The sequence below is a fragment of the Lissotriton helveticus genome, chromosome 5_1, assembly GCF_964261635.1.
Source record: "Lissotriton helveticus chromosome 5_1, aLisHel1.1, whole genome shotgun sequence".
Lineage (NCBI taxonomy): Eukaryota > Metazoa > Chordata > Amphibia > Caudata > Salamandridae > Lissotriton > Lissotriton helveticus.
Genome location: NC_136065.1, coordinates 2,084,335,993 through 2,084,360,950, shown reverse-complemented (window position 1 = coordinate 2,084,360,950; position 24,958 = coordinate 2,084,335,993). Strand labels below are relative to the sequence as shown.

At 48.4% G+C, this 24,958-nt stretch overlaps 1 protein-coding gene across 1 annotated transcript in view; it reads right to left on the bottom strand.

Annotated features, from left to right (window-relative positions):
- LOC144756335 (decapping and exoribonuclease protein-like) overlaps window positions 1-24,958 on the bottom strand; it is a 157,003-nt gene that overhangs the window by 22,771 nt on the left and 109,274 nt on the right. The window contains exons 6-7 of the mRNA XM_078646057.1: window positions 9,628-9,645; window positions 3,150-3,167 (exon numbers count right to left, since the gene is read on the bottom strand). Coding sequence (XP_078502183.1) covers window positions 3,150-3,167; window positions 9,628-9,645 — 36 coding nt within the window. The remainder of the gene's footprint in view (window positions 1-3,149; window positions 3,168-9,627; window positions 9,646-24,958) is intronic.

The window sequence follows — 24,958 nt, the reverse complement described above, 5'->3', positions numbered from 1 at the left end:
TGGTTTTTCTCGTTTGTAATGATGTAAATCAATCAACAAATAAAATTCTACTACAACTGTGCCCAACACATTCAACATTTAGAGACAGTGTTTTCTTTGATGGGGTAGGGCAAAATATCTTTATTGGTGGTCTAATTCTTATTAAACCCAAACAGCAAATCTTGATTGGTATATCCACTAGTTGTCTAGTCTTGTCAAGAGTAAATAACAAGCATTCGCAAAGCAATAGGTCTTGCATTTGCGAGAGTTTGAGCTATTGACATTGTAAATGACAATGCCTTTTATTCATGTGTTTTAAAAACCTGCAAAGGGTGCATAAACGCGCACTTTGCACTTCTAGTCCTTGCTTACGAGAAACAAGGCTTGCAGTGAAAGAAGCGCAGTTACAGCCAGCCTTGCTTCTCGTAAGCAACAACTATAAGTACAAAGTACCTTTTTATGCACCACTTGCACGTTTTCCAAACATAAATAAAAGACATTGTCATTTACAATGCCAATACCTCAAACTCTTGCAAATGCGAGACCTATTGCATTGCAAATGCTTGTTTCCCATGGGCCTGAAAGACAGATGGTAGGGTTAGAAGAGACAACATTATTTGCATGTTTTATATCATCAAAGAAAAGGTACCAGGTTACCTCTACTTTACAAGAGGCCCAACAACTGTGGAATTGAGTCAGACACAAAGTGTTGTCAACCCGTTTCTGAAATACAAAACTCTGTGGCTGTCGCGTTCAGGGAGAAAATGTAATTTCGCGAGTTGGAGAACAGCCCGCTGAATCTGGTGTTCGAGCATCGATGCATTCAACTATGTACCCTAGTTGCAACTTTTCTAATCTCCTGTCAAGTATTGTCCTGTAGGTGGAGGCACCCAGGCAGTAAAAGGGAAACTTTACAGTTGCTTGGTATGAAATATTTGTGGATGCTGTTTTGTCACTCCCCCTGATTTCTTGCATCATAAAAAAGAAACAAGTATCCTACGCGATTGTCCTGTTGCACCTGGTAACTCTGGTTCATGGATCTCAGAACCTTTCATTAATGTTACAAACACTTATAGAGTGCATAGCTACCCAAATGCATCCGACCTATCCGTAGGTACTTCAAAAGCTGTGAAACCAGACTTGCAACTTCTAACCGAGGAACACAGACAGATCCTCCACCACAACCTAGCATCGTTGCAGCTGACAGCCTGCCTGCTGAAGAGGTAGAGTTGCGAAAAGAACACTTGATGGACAGAACACAGAACAATGTCACACATTCACCCCAGTACAGAGATCTGGTCCAAAATCCATTGTTGTTTTGCTCACGATGCCATTCCAGTTTGGACCCAGCCTTATGCAAATCAGTCTTGACCCTGCGCCCAATGGGAACAGTCCAGCCCGAACTACCAGGCCAGGTCCTCCCTGGACTGGAAACAAGCATCCTAGGACCGGTTTCAGGCTTTCAACCCTCATCAGCCAGGAGAGCTTGACTCCAGTGGCATGGAGAGCACGGGACTCACGCCTGAGCATACCCGTCCCACTTGGGGTGACAAAAGCAAAAAGAACTATTGATGGACAGAATGAAGAACAGAAGAGGTAGAGTTAGGCACTCTTCCAGACTCTTGCTTGACAATAGTAAGAGGAGTCCAGACACAATCCGCGACCCACAGGTAAACATCGACGAGATTTTCTATCTGGACGAGGTCTAGAGCCTATATCTGTCAGTCCCCTCCAACTCCTGTCATAGTCTGTACATCTAGTCAAGTTGGGACTTACAAATTTCTCAATTTGAATCCAACTAGTGGCGATCTCCACTAGGCCTAATGTGCAATCATTCTTTCCACACAGATGTGAGGATTACGAAGGGCTGCTGCTGCCAGAGGCTAAACTGGGTGCAGCATGGAAACAGAACCCAGTGCTTGGGCTCTGGTGAAAAGCCCTTTTGCACCAGTTCTCGATGCATTCCTTCAATATCTCTCTTCAGAGGGAGCTCTACTACTCATAATAACCTCAAAGTTAAGAGTTAGAGAGTTGAAGGCATTTACTATTCAAGAGCCAGACCTAAGATTCTATAAGGGCACAGCTGTTCTGTGGACCCTCACATTCTGAAAGTGCAGACTCCTTTCCAGCTCTGTCAACAAGTTGTTTACTTCCTTTCTACTGTGGCAAATGGGGCCCTCAGTTCATATCACATAAAAATGTCACATTACATAGTAGTCTCCAAGTACAACCCGAGACTTCAAAATGTCTCTCATATAGATCCAAAGACTTTTGTAGATCAGATCGCCTAGTAGTGCCTATTGCTGACGCATCTACAGGAGAATATCGAAGTAAGAAGTGACTGTCCGGACAGTATATTGCCATCAAGATGCTAAATAATATCTATAGGAAGAGAGGGAGGACAGTGATGGCGACTGATTTCTTTGCAGGTTTCCTCTTGATAGACATTTTTGAGGAGCAATTTGAGCCATAACAGCCACCTTTTCAAGCCACTGCTGCTGTGATGTGCAGACAAAAACCGAGACAGCAGTAGGGCAAGCACTGCTGAGCAACCTTTGAGCTTAGCTAGGCCTCATTCCTATTGTCTAGGTATTTTTTTAAGCACTACGTTCTCGTCAACAAGCATGCGAATCTATGAAGGATTCAGGGCGAGGGATCAACTCGGCTGCAGAAATACTTCTTCAGTTTTGGCATTTTTCTTAGATCAACATGCAATTATCCCTAGTTTCCTTTTATGAGGTTCTTCCTATTTGTTTCTTTTTTCACTTTTGCCCTTAACATCTTGAAATGTGGCAGCCTTTGTGGGGAGTTGAGCTCAAAACCTTTCCACTTCCTTAACTTGAGTTTGGATCACATAATGAGGTAGATAGGCTACTCTCTCGACTATGATAATTGATTGTTAACTGTTACTTACCATTAGCAGACAGGATTCCCAATCTGACTATAGGGAATATATCGAACATGTGAATCTTTGGAAGATACCAACTCTGTGTAGTGTAATCACAGGCAGTTGACTTTTAATTCTCCTAAAAAGACGATCATGCAACACTCTGCTGCAAAAGGATCTCCATACTATATTAAGTTAGCTGTATATCGGGGTTCTTAACAAGGGCAAGGAAGTCATTTTATGAGAACATTTTCTTCAAAGATTAGTATGAAAATGCACTTACCATTGCTCGTGTTGCAGTCTGAAATGAAAGAGAAAATGTGATTCGTTAGCAGAAGACTAGAGTTTTGCAGAAATCTGTATCATCGTTTGGTCCACGTAGTGTCGTTTGTGTGTGTGTGTGGACCTCATCTTTATAAAAGACTCATCACCCTTGAACATGGCAGTATAAAAGGGAGCACCCATGGCAGACGGGAAATTAGTGTCCATAAAATTCAGAGCCAACAGTACCTAGTTATGGTCCTCGATGATCAGTCTTTGGGTTAGGAGCTGCTATCTCAGGGAGTCAGTCCATCTACTCTGACGCTGGTCAATTTAATGAATGAATGAATATTAGATTTCTAAAGCACAAACTTTGCCCAAGGGCATCAAGGCGCTAAATTGGACCTTAAACATATATGCTCCCACTTACTTGCGGGCCTTAGGGGAAGTGTTTCATGTTTCAGGGTAAGAAGCAGGCTGATGGGCAGATCTTACATGTTCTGTAATAATTGCTTTGATTGCAGCTGGCTACATTAGCAAAGTAGGGATAGGATTTAAGTAAAACATGTATTTTCCACCACAGCACTCAAAAGGTCTTTACTGTGCAAATCACACCCTCACTGGTTTTTAGTAGTTTCTGGTGTGCTTGATGCCTTTAACAACCATTTATGAAGTGTTCATTGCATTCTGAGTGAAGATTAGGCGTAGGAGGTAGAATTCCAAAAGCACTTTGGTAAAAGGAATGAAAATGGGATTGGTGTTTGGGAATATCATTGGAGGCTCCTCTCCCCTCCCATGTTTTCTCTTTATTTGAGAATGATTCTAGCTAGATTGCGCCGAGAGTCCACTCAGTGTTACTATTAAATGGAGAAATTGTAAAGTTGAGGGCTCTCAAGCGGTGATACGGAAGAATATGTGTATGGTCGCCTTTTGAGCAGACCAGAAAGGGGATGAATTTTGCTGTGGCGTTCTTGCTCTTCAGAAATACAGGTGTCCAAAAGGGTATCTTTTTAGTGTATAGGAAGTTATTGGCAAAGGGAAGAGAGAGTGAGGCTGGAGTGAGTGTGCTCAGTAGAAGCATGAAGTGGCAGTCCACCAACAGGGAATCCTTGGACTTAATTTTTGGAGAGTTCCCACCCAAGTAAATCCATGGAGAGGTCCCAGTGGTGGCTTCATGGAGTGGCCCTCAGTGGTGGTTCCATGGATCAGCCCTCAGTGGTGGGTCCATGGACCAGCCCTCAGTGGTGGTTCCATTGAGAGGCCCAGTGGTGTTTTCATGGATCAGCCATCAGGAGTGGTTCCATGGACCAGCCTTTAGTGATGTTTCCATGGATCAGCCATCGGTAGTGGTTCCATGGACCAGCCCTCAGTGGTGGTTCCATGGAGCAGCCCTCAGTGGTGGCTCCATGGAGCAGCCCTTAGTGGTGGGTCCATGGAGCAGCTCTCAGTGGTGGTTCCATGGAGCAGCCCTCAGTGATGGTTTTAAGGATCAGCCCTCAGTGGGGCTCCATTGTTTCTGCCCTCGGTGGTGGTTCCATGGAGCAGCCCTCAGGGGTGGGTCCATGGATAGGCCCAGTGGTGGTTCCATGGAGTGGCCCTCAGTGGTGGCTCCATGGAGTGGCCCTCAGTGGTGCTTCCATGGAGCAGCCCTCAGTGGTGCTTCCATGGAGCAGACCCCAGTGGTGGCTCCATGGAGAGGACCAGTGGTGGTTCCATGGAGCAGCCCTCAGTGGGGGCTCCATGGAGCAGCTCTCAGTGGTGGTTCCATGGAGAGGCCCCAGTGGTGGTTTTATGTATCAGCCCTCAGTGATGGTTTTATGGATCAGCCCTCAGTGGTGGTTTTATGCATCAGCCCTCAGTGGTGGCTCCATTGTTTCTGCCCTCGGTGGTGGTTCCATGGAGCAGCCCTCAGGGGTGGTTCCATGGAGAGGCCCCAGTGGTGGTTCCATGGACCAGCCCTCAGTGGTGGGTCCATGGATAGGCCCAGTGGTGGTTCCATGGACCAGCCCTCAGTGGCGGTTCCATGGTGTAGCCCTCAGTGGTGGTTCCATGGAGCAGCCCTCAGTGGTGCTTCCATGGAGCAGCCCTCAGTGGCGGCTCCATGTAGAGGACCAGTGGTGGTTCCATGGAGCAGCCCTCAGTGGTGGTTCCACAGAGAGGCCCCAGTAGTGGTTTTATGGATCAGCCCTCAGTGGTGGCTCCATGGAGCAGCCATCAGTAGTGGTTCCATGTAGTGGCCCTCAGTGGTGCTTCCATGGAGCAGCCCTCAGTGGTGCTTCCATGGAGCAGACCCCAGTGGTGGCTCCATGGAGAGGACCAGTGGTGGTTCCATGGAGCAGCCCTCAGTGGGGGCTCCATGGAGCAGCTCTCAGTGGTGGTTCCATGGACAGGCCCCAGTGGTGGTTTTATGTATCAGCCCTCAGTGATGGTTTTATGGATCAGCCCTCAGTGGTGGTTTTATGCATCAGCCCTCAGTGGTGGCTCCATTGTTTCTGCCCTCGGTGGTGGTTCCATGGAGCAGCCCTCAGGGGTGGTTCCATGGAGAGGCCCCAGTGGTGATTCCATGGACCAGCCCTCAGTGGTGGGTCCATGGATAGGCCCAGTGGTGGTTCCATGGACCAGCCCTCAGTGGCGGTTCCATGGTGTAGCCCTCAGTGGTGCTTCCATAGAGCAGCCCTCAGTGGTGGCTCCATGGAGCAGCCCTCAGTGGTGCTTCCATGGAGCAGCCCTCAGTGGCGGCTCCATGTAGAGGACCAGTGGTGGTTCCATGAAACAGCCCTCAGTGGTGGTTCCATAGAGAGGCCCCAGTAGTGGTTTTATGGATCAGCCCTCAGTGGTGGCTCCATGGAGCAGCCATCAGTAGTGGTTCCATGTAGTGGCCCTCAGTGGTGGTTCCATGAAGCAGCCCTCAGTGGTGGCTCTATGGAGAGGCCCAGTAGTGGTTCCATGGAGCAGCCCTCAGTGGTGGTTCCATGGAGCAGCCCTCAGTGGTGGTTCCAAAGAGAGGCCCCAATGGTGGTTTTATGGATCTGCCCTCAGTGGTGGCTCCATGGAGCAGCCATCAGTAGTGGTTCCATGTAGTGGCCCTCAGTGGTGGTTCGATGAAGCAGCCCTCAGTGGTGGCTCTATGGAGAGGCCCAGTAGTGGTTCCATGGAGCAGCCCTCAGTGGTGGTTCCATGGAGTGGCCCTCAGTGGTGGTTCCATGAAGCAGCCATCAGTAGTGGTTCCATGGAGCAGCCCTCACTGGTGGTTCCATGAAGCAGCCCTCAGTGGTGGCTCCATGGAGAGGCCCTGTGGTGGTTCCATGGAGCAGCCCTCAGTGGTGGTTCCACAGAGAGGCCCCAGTAGTGGTTTTATGGATCAGCCCTCAGTGGTGGCTCCATGGAGCAGCCCTCAGAGGTAGCTCCATGGAGCAGCCCTCAGTGGTGGCTCCATGGAGTGGCCCTCAATGGTGGTTCCATGGAGCAGCCCTCAGTGGTGGGTCCATGGACCAGCCCTCACTGGCGGCAACATGGAGCAGCCATCAGTACTGGTTCCATGGAGTGGCCCTCAGTGGTGGTTCCATGGAGCAGCCCTCAGTGGTGGGTCCCTGGACCAGCCCTCAGTGGCGGCAACATGGAGCAGCCATCAGTAGTGGTTCCATGGAGTGGCCCTCAGTGGTGGCTGCTAGGAGAATCTCCCCCCTGCTGGATACACAGACTGGCCCCACGGTGGCCACAAACTTTTACTTTAAGACAGCGCAGTGGGTGTGTAGTGAGGGATGTGCTCTGTCCTCTTATCAAAGTGATAAACACATGAACAAATCCACTGATCAAAGTTGTGTATCTTAAAAACAAAACCAACACGGCACATTTATATATAATATAATCTGTCTAGGGTCCTTAGTGGTAGTCGATGAAGTTTTATTTCCTCAAGTAGATTGGGGGGGGGGGGGGGCCATCATTAGGTCTCCTAAGATAAAGAGAAGCCCGAAACAAGGAAAATGAGGGCAAGGGATGATTGAAAGCTTCTATGGGGAAGAAAGGCAGTCGTCCCTGAATCCTGGTCGGTCAAAGGAAGAGGTATCAGTATTGTAACTGTGTTGTCTGTCCCACTGGAGTATAACTTTCAGAATTTTCATAAAGAAAATTATAATGGGTAGGAAATACTGCCATTTCCTTGATATCAGAGGTAATGTGGGGTTCCAAAAGGAAAGCAGAAAGAAAGCCAGCATATACGCACACAGAAATTGTGCGCACTGGGTCACAGCGCGTGCAAGCACATGGGACTTCAATGCGCTCAGAAGATAAAGGGGGATGGTCTATGGAGAGCAGGTCTGCATGCCTGCTGGGTTTAGGCATTGAAACTGAGTACTAAGAGGTCACTTCAATATGCAGTTTCCAAATAAGGGTTGAAATGGTTGTGAACTTGTGTGCAGTGCAAGGGGCAATGTGAGCCAATGGGGATTCAGAAGCTCACCTGACCCACCTGAATTCCAAACAATTCTATCTGTCTGGGAAATGCTCATCAACAAACCCATTTCAGTATCCCACTCTTGGAATATTAGATGGTCATTTAAAGTTACCTAACAATTCGGAATCATACAGATTCTTAATTGTGAGGTTTATTCACGATTGTGCTACTGTTGTTGAGTCCATCCCCAGCTGCAATTTCTTCATCAATCAATCAGGGGTTTGTAAAGCGTGGCTACTCACCCCTGAGGTCTACAACGCGGATTGCCTGAGGTGGAGGGGTAGAATGTTCCAGGTCTTGGCGGTGAGGTAGGTGAAGGATCTTCCTCCTGTCCTGGTCTTGTGGATCCGTGGGACGGAGGCTAGAGCAAGTTGGCCAGAGCGGGGTTGTCTGGCAGGTGTGCGGAAAGCGATGCGGTTGTTCAGATATTCTGGTCCAGTGTCGTGGAGGGCCTTTTAGGCATGTGTGAGGAGCTCGAAGGGGATTCTCTTGTTTATAGGAAGTCAGTGGAGTTGTCTGAGGGGTTGTGTCATGTGGCTGCAGCAGGAAATGTCACGGACCAGTCTGGCTGCGGCGTTTTGGATGTTCTGTAGTATCCCGAGCCGTTTCTGAGTGACGCCGGTGTAGAGTGCTTAGCCATAGTCAAGTCTACCGGTGATGAGGGCGCGGATGATCTGAACGGGACACGTGCTTTGCAGTAGGCACAATAACCCTCTGCACTACGAGTCAACATTTCTTAGACAAACTCCAGTTTCTCTCCAGGAAGAACATTAATCAATTGAGTTATCTTGATGTTTTTATTGCTGGGACTAGGAAACGGCGTAAGGTAGTTTTTGAACAATAAACATGGCGCCCCCACCCCAAGTCAGCGCCAGGTGCGATGGCACCGATCGCACCGCCCTAGAGCCCGTCCGGGCGGAAGGCAGTATATTGCTATCAAGATGCTAGATAATATCTGCTGTAAGAAAAGAGGGAGGACAGTGATGGCGATTGATTTCTTTGCAGGTTTCCTCTTGATAGACATTTTTGAGGAGCAATTTGAGCCACAACAGCCACCTTTTCAAGCCACTGCTGCTGTGATGTGCAGACAAAAACCGAGACAGCAGTAGGGCAAGCACTGCTGAGCAACCTTTGAGCTTAGCTAGGCCTCATTCCTATTGTCTGGGTATTTTTTAACCACTACGTTCTCGTCATACAAGCATGTGAATCTGTGAAGGATTCAGCGTGAGGAATCTACTCAGCTGCAGAAATACTTCTTCAGTTTTGGCTTTTTTCATAGATTAACATGCAATTCTCCCTAGTTTCCTTTTATGAGGTTCTTCCTATTTGTTTCTTTTTTAACTTTGCCCTTTAAATTTTAAACTGTGGCAGCCTTTGTGGGGAGTTGAGCTAAAAACCTTTCCACTTCCTTAAATTGACTTTGGATCACATAATGAGGTAGATAGGCTACTCTCTCGACTATGATAACTGATTAACTGTTACTTACCATTAGCAGATAGGATTCCCAATCTGACTATAGAGAATATATCGAACGTGTGAATCTATGGAAGATACCAACACTGTGTAGTGTAATCACAGGCAGTTGACTTTTAATTCCCCTAAAAAGACGATCAGGCAACACTCTGCTGCAACAGGATCTCCATACCATATTAAGTTAGCTGTGTCTCGGTGTTCTTAACGAGGGCATGGAAGTCTATTGCCTTCCTTTGGATTATCTAGTTACCCCATCAGAAACTTGGAGCCTAGTCTTGAACATTTGTAAATGTAATCTGTAATGTGTTATTGTGTCACGAGTATTTGGATATGTAACCTGTAAATACATGCCCTTATCTCCCTCGTGTATCCTGCACCTTGTCCCCTACTACTCGATCCGTAACTGGTTGATGTTAATCCTGTTCTGTTTATTGCTATATTTTCCTGTAAAGCGCTCTGATACCCTAACGGGTCAAGGTCGCACTCTATAAAATTCATAAATAAAATATATAAATAATAAGTCATGTTATGAAAATAACATTTTCTTCAAAGATCAATATGAAAATTCACTTACCATTGCTCGCGTTGGAGTCTGAAATTAAAAAGAGATTGTGATTTGTTAGCAGAAGATTAGAGTTTTGCAGAAATCGGTATCATCGTTTGGTCCACGTGGTGTTGTGTGTGTGTGGACTTCATCTTCCAAGACCCATCACCCTTGAACATGCCAGTACAAAAGGGAGCACTCATAGCAGAATGAAAATTAGTGTTTATAAGATTCAGAGCCAACGGTACATAGTTATGGTCTTCGATGATCAGTCTTTGGGTTAGGAGCTGCTATCTCAGGGAGTCAGTCCATCTACTCTGACGCTAGTCAATTGGATCATAAGCATATATGCTCCCACTAACTTAAAAACATTTTTTTTAAATTATTTTATTTTTGTCCATCCAGCAGCAGGTCATCACAAAAACATAAAGGGGCAGATTTACAAGCCGCTACATTTTTAACGTGGGAAAATTGAAGCAATAGTGGCGCAAGGGGTATTTTACACATGCGTGACCCAAGAGGTTACATAACATTGTTCACATTTAAGCCATACAGCACTTTTTTACATTACAGCTATGCATAATTAAATAAATGACCTCCATGGACATGCCTCGTACATTTGCTTTGCCAAGGTGTAATACTATACATGGTGTCCGTACCACCTCATTCGAACGTCTTTGCCTTTCCTAAACAGCTTTAGATGTGACATAGCTGAAAGAATGCCCTTATGGTGTAACATTATCTCCTGCGCTGATTGCAGGTATTGCACTAGTGGGTCCCAGAAGTCTCTAGGTCTCGAGGCCTGTGATAGGTCTTCTGCGTACGCCTCTAGTGTCTCTCTGCAATAGGTCATGTCAGCGATCCAGTCTTTAAGCCTTGGGGGTCTCTTGCTCCCCCAGCGCGTTGCCCTGCGCCGTTTGGCGAGTAAAAGTGCAACTGCCAGGAATTTCCTTCGTCTAGCTAACTTGAGTTTGCGTATTCCCAATATACATACCAAAGGGGTGTTTGGAATCTGCTCTGATAGCATATGCTCCCACTAACTTGCGCGCTTTAGGGGAGGTGTTTCATGTTTCAGGGTAAGAAGTAACCTGATGGGCAGATCTTACATGTTCTGTATTTTAATTGTTCTGATTGCAGCTGTCTACATTAGCAAAGTAGGGATAGGATTTAAGTAAAACATGCCTTTTCCACCACAACACTCAAAAGGTCTTTACTGTGCAGTGTTGCGTCCTCACCTCACTGGTCTTCCGTGGTTTCTGGTATGCTTGATGCCTTTAACAACCATCTATGAAGTGTTCATTGCATTCTGAGTGAAGATTAGGCGTAGGAGGTAGAATTCCAAAAGCACTTTGGTAAAAGGAATGAAAATGGGATTGGTGTTTGGGAATATCATTAGAGGTTCCTCTCCCCTCCCATGTTTTCTCTTTATTTGAGAATGATTCTAGCTAGATTGTGCCGAGAGTCCACTCAGTGTGTTTCTTAAATGGAGAAATGATAAATTTGAGGGCTATCGAGCTGTGATACGGAAGAATATGTGTATGGTCGCCTTTTGAGCAGACCAGAAAGGGGATGGATTTTGCTGTGGCGTTCTTGCTCTTCAGAAATACAACTGTCCAAAAAGGTATCTTTTTAGTGTACAGGAAGTTATTGGCAGAGGGATGACAGAGTGAGGCTGGAGTGAGTGTGCTCAGTAGAAGCATGAAGTGGCAGTCCACCAACAGGGAATCCATGGACTTAATACTTGGAGGGTTCCCACCCAAGGAAATCCTTGGAGAGGCCACAGTGATGGCTCCATGGAGTGACCCTCAGTGGTGGGTCCATGGACCAACCCAAAGTGGTGGTTCCATGAAACAGCCCTCAGTGATGGTTTCACAGAGAGGCCCCAGTGGGGGTTTTATGGATCAGCCCTCAGTGGTAGTTCCATGGTGCAGCCCTCAGTGGTGGGTCCATGGAGTGGCCCTCAGTGGTGGCTCCATGACCAGCCCTCAGTGGTGGGTCCATGGAGTGGCCCTCAGTGGTGGCTCCATGGATCAGCCCTCAGTGGTGGGTCCATGGAGTGGCCCTCAGTGGTGGCTCCATGGATCAGCCCTCAGTGGTGGGTCCATGGAGTGGCCCTCAGTGGTGGCTCCATGACCAGCCCTTAAGTGGTGTTCCATGGATCAGCCCTCAGTGGTGGTTCCATGGATCAGCCCTCAGTGGTGGTTCCACAGAGAGGCCCCAATGGTGGTTTTATGGATCCGCCCTCAGTAGGGTCCTTAGAGGTAGTCAATGAACTTTTGTTTCCCTCACGTAGATGGGGGGGGGGGATGGCATCATCAGGTCTCCTAAGATAAAGAGGAGCTGAACACGGAAAATGAGGAGGAGGGATGATTGAAAGCTTCTATGGTGAAGAAAGGCAGTCGTCCCTGAATCCTGGTCGGTCAAAGGAACAGGTAACAACATTGTAACTGTGATGTCTGTCCCTCTGGAGTATAGATTTCAAATTTCTATAAGGAAAATTATAATGGGTAGGAAATACTGCCAATTCCTTGATATCAGAGGTAATGTGGGGATCCAAAAGTCTTTACTGTATTTTCCAGGAAAGCAGAAAGAAAGCCAGCATATACGCACACAAAAATTGTGCGCACTGGGTCGCAGCGCGTGCAAGTACATGGGACTTCAATGCGCTCAGAAGATAAAGGGGGATGGTCTATGGAGAGCAGGCCTGCATGCCTGCTGGGTTTAGGCTGTGAAAGTGAGTACTAAGAGGTCACTTCAAAATGCAGTTGCCAAATGAGGCTTGAAATGGTCGTGAACTTTTGTGCAGTGCAAGAGGCAGTGTGAGTCAATGGGGATTCAGAAGCTCACCTGACCCACCTGAATTCCAAACGATCCTATCAGTCTGGGAAATGCCCATCAACAAACCCATTTCGAAATCCCACTTTTGGAATATTAGGAGGTCCTTTAAAGTTACCTACCAATTCTGAATCATACAGATTCTTAATTGTGAGGTTTTTCACGATTGTGCTTCTGTTGTCGAGTCCATCCCCAGCTGCAATTTCTTCATCAATCAATCAGGGGTTTGTAAAGCGTGGCTACTCACTCCTGAGGTCCGCGGATTGCCTGAGGTGGAGGGGTAGAATGTTCCAGGTCTTGGCCACGAGGCAGGCGAAAGATCTTCCTCCTGTCCTGGTCTTGTGGATTCGTGGGACGGAGGCCAGAGCGAGTTGGGCAGAGCGGGGTTGTCTGGGGAGTGTGTGGAAAGTGATGCAGTTGTTCAGATATTCTGATCCTGCGTCATGGAGGGCCTTTTAGGATCTCAAAGGTGATTCTCTTGTTGATAGGAACCCAGTGGAGTTGTCTGAGGGACTGTGTCATGTGGCTGCTGTGGGAGATGTCAAGGACCAGTCTGGCTGCGGCGTTTTGGATATTCTGTAGTTTCCTGGGCCGTTTCTGGGTGATGTCGGTGTAGAGTGCTTAGCCATAGTCAAGTCTACTGGTGATGAGGGCGTGGGTGATCGTATTTCTGGATTCTGTGTGGAGCCATCTGAAAGTCTTTCAAAGCAGACAGAGCTTGTGGAAACAGGATGAGGTACTGCATTGATTTGGCAGTTCACAGAGAGCAAGGAGTCCAATTTGATGCCAAGGTTGCGTTCATGGTCCCTAGGGGTAGGAGGAGTTCCTAGTGCACCATGCCACCAGGAGTTGTCCCAGGCTGAGGGGGTGGGTAACAAGATGAATATTTTGGTCTTGTCCAAGTTGAGCTTGAGGAAGCTGTCTTGCATCCAAGGGGCAACTGTCCTCATTCCATTGAGAATGTTGGTACTGGCAGCTGTGGGTTTGTTGGTGAAGGAGATGATCAGCTGGGTGTCGTGGGCGTAGGAGACGATGTTGAGTCCTTGGCTTCTGAAGATGGCTGTGAGGGGAGCCATGTAGATGTTGAAGAGGGTGGGGCTCAGGGTGGAGCCCTGGGGCACTCCGCAGCTGATCTCTGTAGGTTCTGAGAGGAACGGGGGTAGCCTGACTCGCTGATTTCAGCCAGTGAGAAAGGAGAGGATACAGTCCAGTGCCTTGTCACCGATGCCGGCATGTGATTAAGGTGCGGTGGGAGACGGTGTCAAAGGCGGCCGAGACGTCCAGTAGAATGAGGGCTGTGGTTTCACACACACCCGGTTGAGGAGGGAGCAGTAGTCATCGGTGGCAGTTACAAGTGCGGTCTTGGTGCTGTGGTTGATTCAGAAGCTGGATTGGGAGGTGTCCAGGATGTGGTTCTCTTCGATGAACTCAGAGAGTAGGGCTTTGATGCCCTTCTTGATGATCTTGGCTGGGAAGGGGGAGGAGGGAGATGGGTCTGAAGTTCTTAAAGTCTGTCGGACGGTTTCATCCGCATGGGATTGATCTCGGTGTGTTTACAGTTGATGTGGAAAGTGGCAGTTTCGATGGAGCAGTTGATTGAGCGGAAGTGGTCTTGGGAGGGTGGGACATCTTTGGTCTCGCTGTTGGGCCTTATGAACTCCTTGATGATGGCGAAGAGCTCTTTGCTGTTGTGTGCGTTGGTGTTTATTCTTTCCTTGAGGGCTGTTTTCTTTGGGGTTTTGAGGAGGAGGTGGTGTGCATTGACTGCAGATATGAAGTTTGCATGTGTTGCTGGAGGTTTGTTTTTCCTTCATCTCTTCTTGATTCTTCAGCAGGAGCATCTGTACTCATGGAGGGTGGGAGTCCAGCTGGCTTTCTTGGAGTGTTGCTTGCCCGGTGTCTTCTTGAAGGAGGCCAGACTGTCGGCACAGTTGAAGATCCATTGGTGCAGGTTGCGAGCTGCAGTGCTGGCATTTGTTGGTTCAGGCGGAGTGCTCGTGCTGAGTAGGTCGATGAGACGTTCTCGATGGCCTTGTTCCAGCTACACTTAGGGGGGGATGATGAGGTCAGTGGTTGCGGTGGGCAAAGTGAAAGCAAGGTGCACGCAGTGGTGGTCAGTCCAGAGGAGTTTGGTGGTGTGGCTGTAGGTGATGTTTCCGCTGCCGGAGAAAACGGGGTCGAGCATGTGCCTGGCTGTGCTGGTTGGTGTGGTCACTAGCTCCTTGAGCCGATGTTGGCGAGGTTCTCTAGTAAACAGGCAGTGGTATGGTCACTTAGGTTGTCCAGGTGGAAGTTGAGGTCTCCGAGTGAGATGTGTTCAGTGGATGCGAGAGCCTGGGGTGTGATGAGGTCTACGATAGCGTCCGTGAAGGACGGGCGGGGATGGCATGGATGGCTTGGTTTTAAAACTCAGAATGTTGTTTTCGGATTGGCCATTTATAATATAACCACCAATAGATATTTGTAGTGCACACATTTAACAATAAGGGGTACTTGGAGCTAGAGAGGTGGGAAAGACAGAACACCAAAGAGCCTTGCTAGACACAAGCAAAGGTGAGCAGTCTGGTTTTTAAGATTTTAATAAATTTGGCCAGGTATATTAAAGAGGGACCATGAAGTTCCAAAGATTAGGTTCAATGTAGATTCGATTTAAAAAGAGAGGTGCGTTGCCACAGTATTTATGGTTAGTGAATAAGGCCTTGAAGATAATTCTCAACTGGATTGGAAGCCAGTGCAGGTTTTTATTCAGTGGAGTAACATGGCGAAAGCTGTGATCTTAGCCACCAGTCTCACTCTGTTCTTCTGAACATTCTGCAGTCAGAATACTCGAGTTTTATTCACGGCTATTTGTTTGCCACCTCCGTAAGGAAGGGCATCATTTTAGTTAGCTGACATAGGTGACCCGAGCAGGTAGTGGCCATTGAAAATACTGGTGCTGACACACTGATCTTGCTCTGACATTGTCTTTGAAGCTAGGGATTTTGACTGGTTGGACCACTTATGGGCAAGTGCCTATGGCGGCTGGCTTTCTCCATCGCGCCCGTCAGAGGACTGGGGCAACACGATATTGCAGGCGGTGCAGGCGAGGCACCTGGCTTGAACGGCCGGATTGTTCGGGCTGCTGTGGCGGGAGGCTCTCCACCGTGGACGGACGACTCGGGACGGAGACCTGGCGCTGTCAAATCAGACACGGCGGGAGCCGCCATTAAAGAAACAAAGCTCCCGGCAGCAAGCACGGAGGTGAGGGGGCCACAAATTAATGGGACTGAAGGGTGTTTGGCGCAGTGGGCTTGGGCAGCCTTGGAGGTAAGAAAGGGCCCTAGTGCAGCGGCTAGGGTCTCCCGATCAGGCAGAGGTTGGGGAAGCAGAAACTGTACCCGACTCTCTCCCCGAGAATCCATCAGTGGAAGTGAGGGAAAGTTGCACACTGGCTGGCAGGACCCAGAAGACTCAGCTGGAGACATTCTTTTACACACTGAAAGGCCGCTAGTTTCCAGATACACTCTTAGGAGTAAAGGTAGCAACCAAGACCCAATATTAGCTGACATATTAAATCCCTCAAATAAAACAAAAAAGGATCATTCAGGGATTCATGCAAAAAAATATTAACAACGCCAACCAAACTCCCTATTTCAACAAAATCTAAGTCTAAACCGAAGAGGAAGGGCGGCATTAAAAACACTCATTTGATTCATGTTAAGGCTACCACTTAAGAAGTCTTACGTAGGACCACGCCTGCCCCCTCGCTCAAGGAGTATTTAGGGTTATACCTCCTACTCTTGAACTAAAACCCTTGTCTGGCTGTTCTGAACCCCCAAGGGTCTGCACAACTGAACTGTCTTACTTCCCAGAGGGAATATTGAGCCCCAATGGATACAAGGTACTGGAAGATCGGCCGGATTTGGAGGCAATGGAAAGCTCCAAAATGGGGGATGCAGAAGCTACCATAGATGGTGGATCCACCCCGCCCTGTAATGGGGATATTCTGCCCAAGGGTGGAAAAGAGCACTCAGTAGATCAGGAAGATGTCAAGGGGCGGGTGAACACTCCTTCAACCAGTAGCAGCCAGGGCATTAAGAATAAGGATAAAGATGAAGAGGGGTTACCTAGTGATCAGTCTGTCATGTTAATCCTCCAGTCCCTAAGTCAAGAGATGAGAAATGGATTCTGGGTCTCGGAGAAGAATCAGCAGGAGATCAAGACATTTTGTGAAAAATTAGAAGAAAAATTTGACTCACTAGCTGTTAGGACCACGGCCCTAGAAACAACTGTTACATTGATTGATTGATTGCTTTATTTCGATATGCATATATCATAAAAGCAGTACAAAAGATAAAAACAGCATGTCGAAAAAAAGTATGACTGTACATTCGGTGAAAGAATAAAACACATTAGATCAGCATAAATTAATTAAAAAAGAGGATTAAATTGATATGGACAGTCTTCTATGTCTAATCAACCAAGCCCATTTTAAAAACTTGGCAACAGCACAAACAATGGGAGGGGCTGTATTGGTTAAAAGAATCCGAAGGGCAACAGAGTGCTGGCGGGTACCCAATTCTCTGCAGATAGGACCAAGCCAACGTGATCTGGGGCGACCATAGTCCGGGCATTCGAAAAGAAAGTGTGGCACCGTCTCTGGTTTATCGGGACAAAGAGCACAAAAGCGTGATGGGGACTGGGGTTTATTCCACCTGGAGCAGAAGTCGGCCAAGGGTAGGGTTCCTAACCGGAATTTGATATACAAGGACCGATCCATGGCAATTGTTATTATGTCCATGTACGGCTCGTAGGTGACGACATCTTTTAACAACAGAAAAGCTGCGGTGGTTTTGCAGTGCTGCTGGCTACTGATGCGCTTCACACAAACCCACTCCCCAAAAAGTTTTTTTAAGATATCCTTCGGGGGAGCGGAGTGGCTATGCCAGCAGGAATCCAGGCCTAAGTCCCCTAAAAGATGTTTAATGTCCTTCAGCCATTTAATGCTATGCCAACCGTCGGAGTGCATCACCTCAGCTAGACCATTGGCATAAGATTTTAGCTCAGGAACCCTCCACAGACGAGCCCAGAGCAAGAGGGGTCGAAGACGGGCCTGATCCCTTATAGCTTTGCAGCCAGTATCCATGAGCACTGGGATAGTCGGACTACTCGATGGGATAGCAAGGAGATCTTTAATGAATTTGTTTTCGGCCTTGCTCAGTAAGTCCACTTTGCCCAGGCCCCACAGTTCGGCTCCATAGAGTGACGCAGGGACCGCACGTGCTTTGTATATGTCTAGTAGAGGGGCAACACAGTGTTTTGTTGAGTTGTTGAACTCCTTGAGGAGGGCCCCCCCCACCCTTTTGTGGGCCATTGTCATTTTATTGATGTGGGCGGTCCAGCTCATCGCGTCGTTAAGTCGAATTCCCAAGTAATCGAATTCTGCCACTCTTTCAAGGGGTATGGAGTTCAGAATGGGAGGGCGGCCAAGTTTGCGTGGTGGGTGCATAACTAGGTACTTGGTTTTTTCCACGTTGATGACAAGTCCCTTGGTGGTGCAAAAGTCCTGAAAGCGGTTCAGAAGTGTCTGGAGACCTTGGGGGGTTTTAGAGATGAGGAGGGTGTCGTCGGCGAACAGCAAAGTTGGAATTTTTACGCCTCCCAGAGTGGGAGCGTCTGCTGGTTCGCCGAGTAGATGATCTACCACTCCATTGATATAGAGGGAGAATAGGGTGGGGGCCAGGACACAACCCTGCCTTACTCCCCTCTCGACCCTGATCTTATCGGTCTTTTCCCCGTTCAACCCCCATCTGACCTGGGCATAGGTGTTGGTGTGCAGTTTGATAAGGAGGTTTAGTATATACGGGGGCATCCCTAGTCCGTGAAGCACCCTCCAAAGTTCCTCCCTAGGTACCAGGTCAAAGGCAGTCTTTAGGTCAATAAAGGCCAAGTAAAGACTGCCTTTGCCCAGTTCCACCACCTTCCAGTATAGTAGCAGGAGCCTAAAGACCGGTTCGATAGTTCCTGTACCTGAACGGAACCCAGCTTGCATATCGGACAGGATGTGGTTATCGTCCACCCATTGTGAGATCCTCCCCAAAATGGCTTTCCCCGCCAGTTTCTGGCTCGAGTCTATTAGGCTTATGAGCCTGTAATTCCCAGGTAGATCCCGGCTGCCCTTTTTGTAGATGGGGACCACCTCCGCACCTCTCCAGGAATCTGGCACGGGGCCTCCCACAACGATTGCATTGAGGAGTGCAGAGATTAGTACCCCCCATTCTTCCGGATAAGCTCGGAGGATATCGCCTGGAAGGCCATCCGGACCAGCTGCTTTTAATGGTACCAAGGTTTTAATCTGCTTTGTAACATCCAAAACAGAAAAAAGTTCCAGGTCTTGAACTAGGGTAAAGGGCGGGAGGTTAAAAGGGTCGTTTAGTGGGCCTTCAGCGGCAGAATAAAGTTTTTGGAAGTGGGAGAACCATGTCTGGGCATTGATGGTACAGGTCCTCAGGGTGTCATCGGGACGGTTCCTATTGCCCACCAAGTCCCAAAAACCTTTGGCGTCTTTCCCACGACTGGCAGCCAGGAGGTCCTGCCAGAAATTATCCTCCCACTCCATCTTAGCGTTTTTTTGGCAGAGTGCATAGTGTCTCCTGGCCTCCCTAGTCTTGGACGGTAGTTTGGACTTGACTGCTTCAATGAGAAGTGACTTCGCCTCCCTGCACTTCTGATTGTACCAGCCCTGTCTAGCTCGTGAGCTTGGTTTCCTTCTGTTCGTATTAGCTGGAACTACAAAGAGGTCACTAATAGCCTGGGTTATGGTACAAAACCTTGGGGCCACCTCCATCAACCCATCCTCTTGGGGGTCAAGATTGACTAGGGCTGAGGCAAGAAGCTGCCTGATGGCAGAAGTTTTCTCCTCTGAAAGTGCCAACTTCGCCCACTTTAGCCGCCGTCCACAGTTGGCGACTACTGACAGGTCCGGGGCGGGGTTACGAGAAGTTCTGCTCACAGTGCTAGTTAGCCGCCTGTGAGACAAGGTGAGAGAGAGGAGGTTGTGATCACTCTCAACAGATGGTATAATCACCATGTCCTCCACCATGCTCCACAGGTGTATGTCAAGGAGAAAGTAATCAATCCGTGACGTATGCCCTGGCCTATTGTAGGTATGGGCCCCTACTTTGTCGGACCTAGTCCTGCCATTGGCAGCCCTCAGACCAAACTCCATAGCTAATGAGTTGATCTGGAGGGCCACTTCTGTCCACTTTTTGATGGGACTGAGTTCAAGGGACGGAATCCCCCACCTGATGTCATGTTCCTCTTGATCAGTTAGAATTTCAAGGTCCAGGGGCTCAAAGGTACAATTGAAATCACCCGCCAACAAGGTACAAGACCTATGAGGAGACGAGCGAAGCTGGGCTTCTAGACAGGCTATTACTGGGGATTCTCTACCCCCCTTTGTGCCTCGGGCGTAGATGTTAAAAATATTTAGGATGACTCGGCCCTGGGGATTTTTCAGCAATATATTGAGGAGATCCGGGCATTTGGTATCCCGCTCCACCACCCTGCAGTTGAGTTCTGAAGCCACCCAAATTAATAGGCCACCCGAAGGGCGGCCTCTACCAGTTGCACTATGAACTGCTGGCAAAAAGTGGGTGGAATATCCTGCCTTGTGCAAGGGCACCCCACTCCAGGTTTCCTGGAACAGGCATATGGAGTATTGCTCCACTAGCGCGTTCCAGTCCGGCAGCGCTAGCTTCCTCTCGAGGCCCGCCACATTCCAGCTGAAAACCCTAATCGGGGGGTCCGTCACAGCCGTAATGCTACAGTCCTCGACAGGGTGCGGCGTGTCCCCAGCACCCGCACCAGGGAGGCTAACCAGAAGGTCAGAAGATGCCCCGATCTCCCCTTGCTCTTTTACAAACTCGGCAGTAGCCTGGCTTTGTGATGTAATCGAGGGGCTACGGGTTTTAAGGAGGGGTGTAGGCTCGGCAGCAGGACTCAAAACCACAAGGGCCTCCCCGGGAGCGTCACAGAGTCAGCAACCCCAGGAACCCCAATTCTGTATCACTGGAGCTGGATATAACTGCTGTGAAAAGACTCCCGGGGAAGAGTGGCCGTGGACGATGTTTTCTACGAGAAATTGGCCCCCAGGACTGCTATTATAGGGGGGTTGTCCAAGGTGGATGGTAGGAGTGGTCATGATAGTCCGTGGGTAGAAGAATGTTAAGTCGACTGCATCGACACCCGTTCCAGCCGTGGATCGCCCTTGGGAGCATATCAAATGGGCGACTCTTGCATCTTGGAAATTAACCACCACACAATCCCCTTCAAGAGATTTTTTCCCGTGTCCAATCCATCCCACCCTGCGTACGCCAAGAATTATGCCATCCACTCCCGGAGGGAGGGGCCTGTTGATTTTCAGCCAATGGATGACCTTATTCTTAAGCGCCTGGTGGTTTTCCTGCTGGGTACTCCTAATAGGGGGGACTTTGGTGAGGACGACAACAAACCGGTGGCACTCAGGGGGGAGGTTAATTGGGGGACACTTTCGTGTAGGTTTCTGCGAAAAAGCCAATGGAGAAGGGTTTTTGGGCGGAAGGGTGGTGGGTGTAGCCTTAAGGGTTGTCGCTGTGCCACCAGTTTTGGCGTGTAAAGCGGCCCCAGGTTGTGAAGTTGGACCCGTCCCTCCCTTCTGGTGTTTCCTTTGGCCTAGGTTAGGCACAGGGGTTGTTACAACTGGGGGAGGAATAGCATGCACTTGGGCAGCATGAGTGGAGACATTCGGCCTTGTCTGCCTCGGGCCATCCTGGGAGGCAACCGAGGAAGCGTTCCCAGAAGTTGGTCGCTTGGGCGGCTGTGTCAACTGTTCTCCTGAAGGATGACTCACTAAAACCTCTTTCCCAGTGTTCCTATCTGTCCTATCCTCGCTGGACTTCGGCTGTAATTTGAACAGGGTTTTCAGGGAAAAGAAATTGTCCCTGGTAACCTGTTCAAAACGGTCAAGCCTGTCCCCCAAACTTTTGACTTGGTCGATAAGTGGTACCAAAAGAGACCTGACCAGTTTCTCGATCGGCTCCAGAGAGAGACCCTCGTTGGCTAGGTCAGCTACTGGTGGGACCAGCAGGGGGGGTAGCACTGTGTCAGCTACGATTGGAGGGGCATTAGGATTCCCAGGTGGTGCAGATCCTCCGGCACCTGGGAGTGTGGGGCCCCTCTGGGGCTGATACCTGGCGTGCTTAATAAGCGTGGAGTGACAGCCCTTTCGGATGATGGTCGCCCTTTTCCCCTTCCTTTTCATAGGCCCCTGGATAGATCGAGTCTTGGGCGGAAGTTGTGGATCGGGTGTGGGAGCGTCAGAGCAGTATTGGGACTGAATGCCAGGAGAACCGGCTGTGGGAAGGTCGGGGCGGGACTCTACAACCACGGTACAAGGGCTGACGAGCTGAGGATCAATCAGCAAACTTTCTACCCCATCTGTTCCAACCTCTAGTGGTGCAATATGAGAATCCCCAGGTAAGTCCCCAAGCAAGGGTGCAGGGGAAATGGAGATTGATGAGGACATCACTAATGCCGAAGATGGACTTTTGGAAGGGGGGAAGTCAAAAGAAAGGCGCCGTTCTGATATGGCGAGCTCATTGTCAATAACAGCCGCCACCCTGGTGAGGAATTTGTCCATAGAACCGAACATGGCGCCCCCTGGGGCACTTTCACCGCCACCCCTCAAGGCCTTACCGGAACGGGTTGACATGCTGGATTCCGGACCCACAGTGAAGCACCACGAACTAGGACCTGTTGCAGTAGATGTAAGAGGGGTGGCCCAGCCCTGCCTCCTCCTGCCCCGGACGGCCACAGACGGCCCGCCCTTTGCCCGGGCTTCGCCCGGCGTCCCGCAAGACGGGCTCTCCTCTGGTCTTATGGAGTGGCGATGGGGGCGGGGCACACAGGGGGGCGCTGACCGATGACTCGTGGTCATGCAGGGACTCCTGGGATAACGAGTCCCTGCTGCGCTTACCCCTGTAGCCTCCTCTGTTGGCGGTCTCCCTCGGCAGCCAGCAACCAGGCAAGGCTAGATCCGCGTTGGTGGGTCCTCCCACGGGCGAAGCGGCTCCCGCGCAGCGGGAGCGGCGAGCAGTCCACAGAGACTCCACAGAGGTTAGTGACGTCCCAGCAAGTTCCCTCGACTTCACAGGTGCACCGGGGGAGAAGGGTCACCTGTTACAGATCTGAAAACCTTGGCTTTACAACACACAAAGAAAATAGATAATCTAAGAGAACGTGAGCAGGGGTTTCAGGAAAAAAAAGAATCTATTGAAAATTCTCAGAGGAGAAATAATCTTCGTCTCTTGAAAATTCCGGAAGGGACCGAAGGGAGCAATATTAAAGAATTTGTAGCTAAACTCATCAAACAAGCGACTGCAATAGAGGCCTCGGAGCAAGATCTCATCAGGAACATACAAAGAGTTCATAGGGACCCGTTTAGACTAAAGCCGAACAAAACCTGACCAAAGAAGATTTTGATAAATTTTTTAACTTACACCTTAAAGGATGATATTCTTAATAGGGCTCTAAAAAGCAGCTCCTTTACTGCGGAGGGGATCACGTTTCAGATCAGGTCAGACGTCTCCTCAATAACGGCATCTAGACAGTGGGAGCTAGGGAAACCTTTAGACCCCTTTAGACAGGTGGGCGCAACGGCACAACTGAAATTCCCTGCATCCTTAAAAGTAATGTACAATAATAAAATGAGGGTCTTCAAGAGAGTGGAGGAGGCAGAAGCCTACTTACAACTGATTTCTGAATCAGGTCGGGAGGTAGAAGTGGGGTAATTTTTTTTTTTTTAATTTATTTATTTATTTATTTTTCTTGCCATCCTAATCTTTATTTTTTATTCACCTATTCTGTCTGTCACATCATGTAGTGTACTCAAAGGAAGAAAAAAGAAATCATATATATATAGAGTGCAATATACACCGTCCGGATACCGGGAGGGGAGCCTCAAGGTCAGAGTAGGGCCATAGGAAAAAGAAGGGGGTTTCTCCAGGGGAGCACTACGGAGAGTCAATGGAGGGTGGGTTGTTGGGGAGGTGGTCACTGGGTGGGGAGCGTATGGGAAAAAAAATATGTCTAATTCGGCAAATTAGGTCACTTAAAGCAACATACTTTTTATTTAGAGAACAATGTCACAAGCTAGTTCAGGATATATATTTGAAGGTTTTAACGTGGAATCTAAACGGTTTGAGGGTAAAACATAGAAGGAGAGAATACTACAATATCTTAAAGATGCGCTGGAGCAAATTTTTATTCTACAAGAGACCCATCTTACAGAAAAAGAGTTGAGGAAGCTTTGTAAGAGGAAAAAGTGGATAGAGGATGTAATATGCACCACTCAGCAAGTAACCATAAGGGGGGTTGCTATTTTGATTAAACCAATACAGCTCTAGTAGTGGAAGATTCTAAGGTGGATAAGAAGGGCAGGTGGGCCATAGCGAAGATTAGATACCATACATATAACTTTACGGTTGCACGATATTATGGTCCAAACCTGGACGATCCAGCCCCGCTAAGTGAGCTGCTGGAAGAACTGCTAGTCTTTAAAGATCCGTTAATTTTGTCAGGAGACTTTAATCTGGTTTTGGATCCCTTAATCGATAAAACATATAAGGACAAATCCCCACATAATTGTAAAATGAGATCTCTCTTACTAAATGCAATTCACCAAATGAGTTGGTCGGATGTATGGAGGAAAAAATGGGGATCTAAAAAGCGATACACTTTTCACAATAAGAACCTGGGCCATAAATCCAGATTAGATTTCTTCTTGATTGCTGAAGAACTAGTGGGTGGTGTGGTGGATGTTAAGCATCTATGGGAACATCTGTCAGATCATTCGGCTGTTTCTTTAGTTTTAAAGCTGTCTAAGGAACAGGGCACTAAAAGATGGACCCTGGACCGAACTATTTTGCTCGACGAGGAAGTGGTAAAGAAGCTATTAGACGAGTCGGAGAGGTTCTTTGAGATAAATCTAGGAACCTCTTCTATTGAAATTGTCTGGGACTCTTATAAAGCCTACCTGAGGGGGATAATCACTGCTATACAATCCATGAGACAAAAAAAGTTTAGGGCCACGATATCCGAAATTGAGGCAAACATTTGTGCGCTAGAACGTGACCTTATAGCTCAGAATCAGTTGTCCAAGCAGACATTCAGGTGGAGCTCTCAGCTTGTAAATTACAACTAGCAGAGGTATTGGATGATAGAGTTAGGAAACGGTGGCAGGCAAGCACTCTCGCACATTTTGAATATGGGGAATCTAGCAGGAAGCTCCTAGCCTGGAAGACTAAAAAGTGGCAAAGTAGGAATAGGATCAAAGGAGTTCTGTCTGGAACTTTGGGTGAGATCTCAGAGAAGACTAGCGATATTGAGGAAGCCTTCTTTAAACATTTTGAGCAGGTATACAAGGAAGATTTATCCCCACAGGATAGCTTGATACAAGAATGGCTTGAGCAATATGCTCTGTTGAGAATTGAGGGTGAGGCATCCAACA